The 4,270-nt window shown below is 30.0% G+C and overlaps 1 protein-coding gene across 1 annotated transcript; it reads left to right on the forward strand.

Annotated features, from left to right (window-relative positions):
• The first annotated feature begins 811 nt into the window (after positions 1-811).
• On the forward strand, positions 812-2,720 carry LOC114195375 (putative O-methyltransferase 3). Its single transcript, XM_085665492.1, has 2 exons — positions 812-1,590; positions 2,219-2,720. The coding sequence occupies exons 1-2, from the start codon at positions 820-822 to the stop codon at positions 2,519-2,521; spliced, it is 1,074 nt and encodes a 357-aa protein (XP_085521618.1). The 5' UTR covers positions 812-819; the 3' UTR covers positions 2,522-2,720.
• The last annotated feature ends 1,550 nt before the right edge of the window (positions 2,721-4,270 follow it).

Below are 4,270 nucleotides of genomic sequence, written 5' to 3' on the forward strand. Positions count from 1 at the left end.
TTGAAAATATTTGTATAAGGACAAGTTTTGATTCTTTTAAGAACGAAAGCTTATAATTGTACAAATATTTTCAAAAACACCACCGCATCGTTATAAGCTTCAGTTCTTTAAAAATTCAAAAGCCTATATTTGTGCGGTTAAGATATAGACTTTGGTTATTCTTGAATCGCTGTCTATATCTGTGCAACTATTTTCAAAAATGTCATCATGTTATTATAGACTTTGTTTTCTTTTTAAATGGAACATATTAGGTGACATGAAATTCTATTTTTACACTAATGAAACTCTAAAATTTTACTTTACTGTGATGATTTTGAAATAATCGTGATTAAAAACGTCTTGTTAATTACAAAATATTACACCTATGTAAGAACTTTTTAAAACAGATTATAGATATCAATATTTCATCCTAATACTGTTTTGTAAATTTTGTAATTTTGTATATGGAAATTTGAGAGTGTTTCATTGATATATTTCACGTCCATTCATTTCCTTCTTCTTATATATAATATGAAAAAAGTTACTTTGACACTGTCCTTAAAATTAAGTTCATTTCACACTCCATTTATTATTATAATAACATATGTTACCTTTTTAAATTAAAAAATAATATAAATATAATTAAAATAAATATTCTTTTTCAGGGTAAAATGAGTGCACTTTTGTCGTATAGTGTCGATATACCATCACCGATATAATATTTGTTTTTTTATTAATTCCTGCATCAATAGCACTTCTTGGCGCTGCTTCCATATCAGGTTGCTTATAAATAGGCCTAAATCCTGTGAGGTTCCATACTCCAAATTGAACAAGTTGTTTATGCAACAAATTATGGAATCCCATGATGCGAAAGTACTGAAAGCTCAAACGCACGTATGGAATCATATTTTTAGCTTCATAAATTCCATGTCCCTTAAGTGTGTTGTTGAGTTAGGCATACCAGACATCATACACAGCCATGCCCAACCCATTTCACTCTCAACCCTCATTTCTTCACTCCCAATTCACTCTTCCAAAACTCACTTCATCCCTCGCTTGATGCGAATCATGGTTCATTCTGGCTTCTTCTCTCAGCACAATCCCACCCAGAATGAGCAAGATGTCACCTATGCACTCACTGATGCCTCTTTACTTCTGCTTAAGAGCAACCCAATGAGTGTGACACCTTTCCTGCAGGTCATGCTTGATCCAGTTTTAACAACTCCATGGCATCACTTTTCTAGTTGGTTCAAAAGCGGTAATACTACACCCTTTGAACTGGCACATGGGAAGTTGCTTTGGGAGTATGCTGCCAGTGATCCCAGAATTAACATCTTATTCAATGATGGCATGGCAAGTGATGCTCAACTAATCACTAGGGTGGTGATTGAGAAATGCAAAGAGGTGTTCATGGGATTGGAATCATTGGTTGATGTTGGGGGAGGTACAGGAACAATGGGAAAGGCCATTGCTGAATCCTTCCCTCAGTTGGAATGCATTGTATTTGATCTTCCGCATGTTGTTTCTGGCTTGCAAGAAAGTGAAAACCTTAAATATGTTGGAGGGGACATGTTTGAGGAAATTCCTCCAACTGATGCCATTTTGTTGAAGGTAGAATCTTACATTTATCAGCTTTTCTTTTCATATACCTGACATGATGTTAAACTTCAGAGAATTAAAACACCGAATTGATGAAATGGAAAAGAAAGAACAATATCATCATCAAAGAAAATGAAACAATGAATAATGATTATCGGAACTAAGCTAGCACTAGTAGTGTATTCTAACTATTAATATCAAAGCAGACCAAAGGGTTTAAGATCACTATGGATATTGACATAATATATGAAATTATAAATAGTAACACTTTTTTGGCTGAATTCTCTCTTTGGATGTAGATTGGTACAGTCATGATCGGGAGACTTTTTGTTCCAATTAATAAATGCAGCTCATTAAGTTAATGTTAGGTGTGTAGATTCAACTTGGTCATCTGTTTTTGAACAAGTGGCCCCTAGTAGCTAGTTTCCGCAGTTATTAAGGACCTAAGCAGTAGCATATGACTAATTTACGTGTAATATGTTCATGCTGGTAAGATCGATTTTAGATCTATTAAATTTGTATTTTGTGGGATTAATTGTTATGTATTGAGATTAATTATATTACATGAGGTGATAATTGTAAGCAGCTTAATTCTTTTTGACTATTGTTCTGATGAGTGTTAGTTTGAATGAGAAAACAGTGGATATTACATGACTGGAGCGACGAGGAGTGTGTGAAGATATTGAAGAAATGCAAGGAAGCTATATGGAAGAAAGGGAAAGAAGGGAAGGTGATAATCATAGACATGGTGATGGATAATGAAATGAAAGATGAAGAATCAGTTAAAACACAATTCTTCTTTGACATGTTGATGATGGTGTGTACGAAGGGAAAGGAAAGAAACGAGAAGGAATGGATTAAGTTGTTTTCCTCTGCTGGTTTCAATAACTACGACATAACTCCCGTTTTGGGCTCAAGGTCTCTCATTCAAATCTACCCATAGTGGGTGAACAAGATCTACAAGGGCTATGATTTTCTATTTCATAATGATTGAATATCGAATATGTTGGCAATAAAAATATATATAGGTCTCTTATTATCATATTTCTGATGTTCAAAATCTGTCAAATACAGAAGAAAAATAACATAGAAGGTATAGTTTTTTTTCTTCATGATGTACAGTAGAAGGGTGGTGTTAACAATATTTGTATAATTTTAAAAAAATTAAGATAAAATTCTACGTTATCAATGTTTTATGCAATATTAATTTTAGATGTAAATGTTATTTATGAATAAAAGTTTCTTTTACATTTATTTTATTGATTACAAATTATTATTTTTTAAATTAGATTAATTATAATTGACTCTATGTCTCTTGTCTACCTATAAATAACTCCTATTTGAATAAAAAAAATATACAACAAATACTACTACTCATACAAAAATGTGATGTCTTTTTTTCTCTACATTCTTTTAAAACATTTGTATTGATAAGATTTAAACTACAATAAAATATTTAATTAGAAACTAATTTTAAAAATAGTTAGTCATTATAGTCACCAGTTTAATTAGATAATTTAAAAAATTAAAAATTATGGGTTACTAAAATAGTTACTATTATAAATAAAAAATTATAATTTATCACTAAATTAATCACTAATTAATTAGAGATCAATTTAAAAAACTAATTCGTTTTGGTAGCTGAAATCTAGATAACTAAATTTTAGTAAACAATATTTTTTGGTAGCCAAAATCAGGTAGCTAATTTTAAAAACCAATTTAGTGACCAATTATAATTTTTTATTCATAATAGTAACTATTTTAGTAATCAATAATTTTAGTTTTATAAATTGGTATCTAAATTGGTCACTAACAATTATTAGTCACTACAATTGATCACCAGTTAAAAAGTTTTCTTGTAGTATTTGGAATAAAAAAAATTATAATAGGAAGAATTTTCAGATTACAGTATTTGGAGTATGAAGAAAACGAAAATAATTTAGAAATATAGAAAAATAAAATATAATCATATTGCATAAATAAAAAAATAAAATGCAGTATTGATAAATATATATACATATTTAATAATCAAGATTGACAGTTAATTCATGGTGATATTAACTCTTAAGTTTCTTATAATTGTTTTGATTGTATGAAGTATAAATTTCTCGAATAAAATATTCTAATTTGTCAATTAGGATTTGAATTTATTAAGTATGAAATCGTGTAATATATTTTGAATAGTTATATACGGTTTGAATGTAGAACAAAAATTGGAAGAGTAAAAAATGAAAAGAAATATATATGAATAATGTAGTATCAATTGCAATTTCTCATGTAGGGATGTCAACGGGGCGGGTAGGGTACGGGTAGTAGCTCCCCCGTACCCTACCCGCTGGATAAATATTCGTCCCGTACCCGTATCTATATCCGTCGGATATCCGTTATGCAGGTACCCGTCTATATTTTTCATATTCGTGGGTATCCACGGGTACCCGCGGGTATTTACAAAATATATTTAAAAAAACAAATATTTAACTATAACTAATGATTAGATCAACAAGCCCACTTTCTCCAATTGATTTATGAAAAACAAACAAATAAAAAATCACTAACAATTTATATTGTAGTTTATTTTTGAATGAAATATTAAAGAAATTACTAACTTCATCAATGTCCACCTCTTGCAACATTGTATAAAGTTTCATGTCCAATTTTAATCTAGAAGAGCCTGAAAACATAAGAAGTTCAT

The sequence above is a fragment of the Vigna unguiculata genome, chromosome 8 (assembly GCF_037176805.1).
Source record: "Vigna unguiculata cultivar grain cowpea cultivar isolate G323 ecotype 2 chromosome 8, ASM3717680v1, whole genome shotgun sequence".
Lineage (NCBI taxonomy): Eukaryota > Viridiplantae > Streptophyta > Magnoliopsida > Fabales > Fabaceae > Vigna > Vigna unguiculata.

Bases quoted from the DNA above. Each gene is read 5' to 3' on its own strand.
- LOC114195375 (XM_085665492.1), top strand. From the start codon at position 820: ATGCAACAAATTATGGAATCCCATGATGCGAAAGTACTGAAAGCTCAA. The intron at 1,591-2,218 runs GTAGAATCTTAC...ATGAGAAAACAG, and splicing joins CTGATGCCATTTTGTTGAAG to TGGATATTACATGACTGGAG.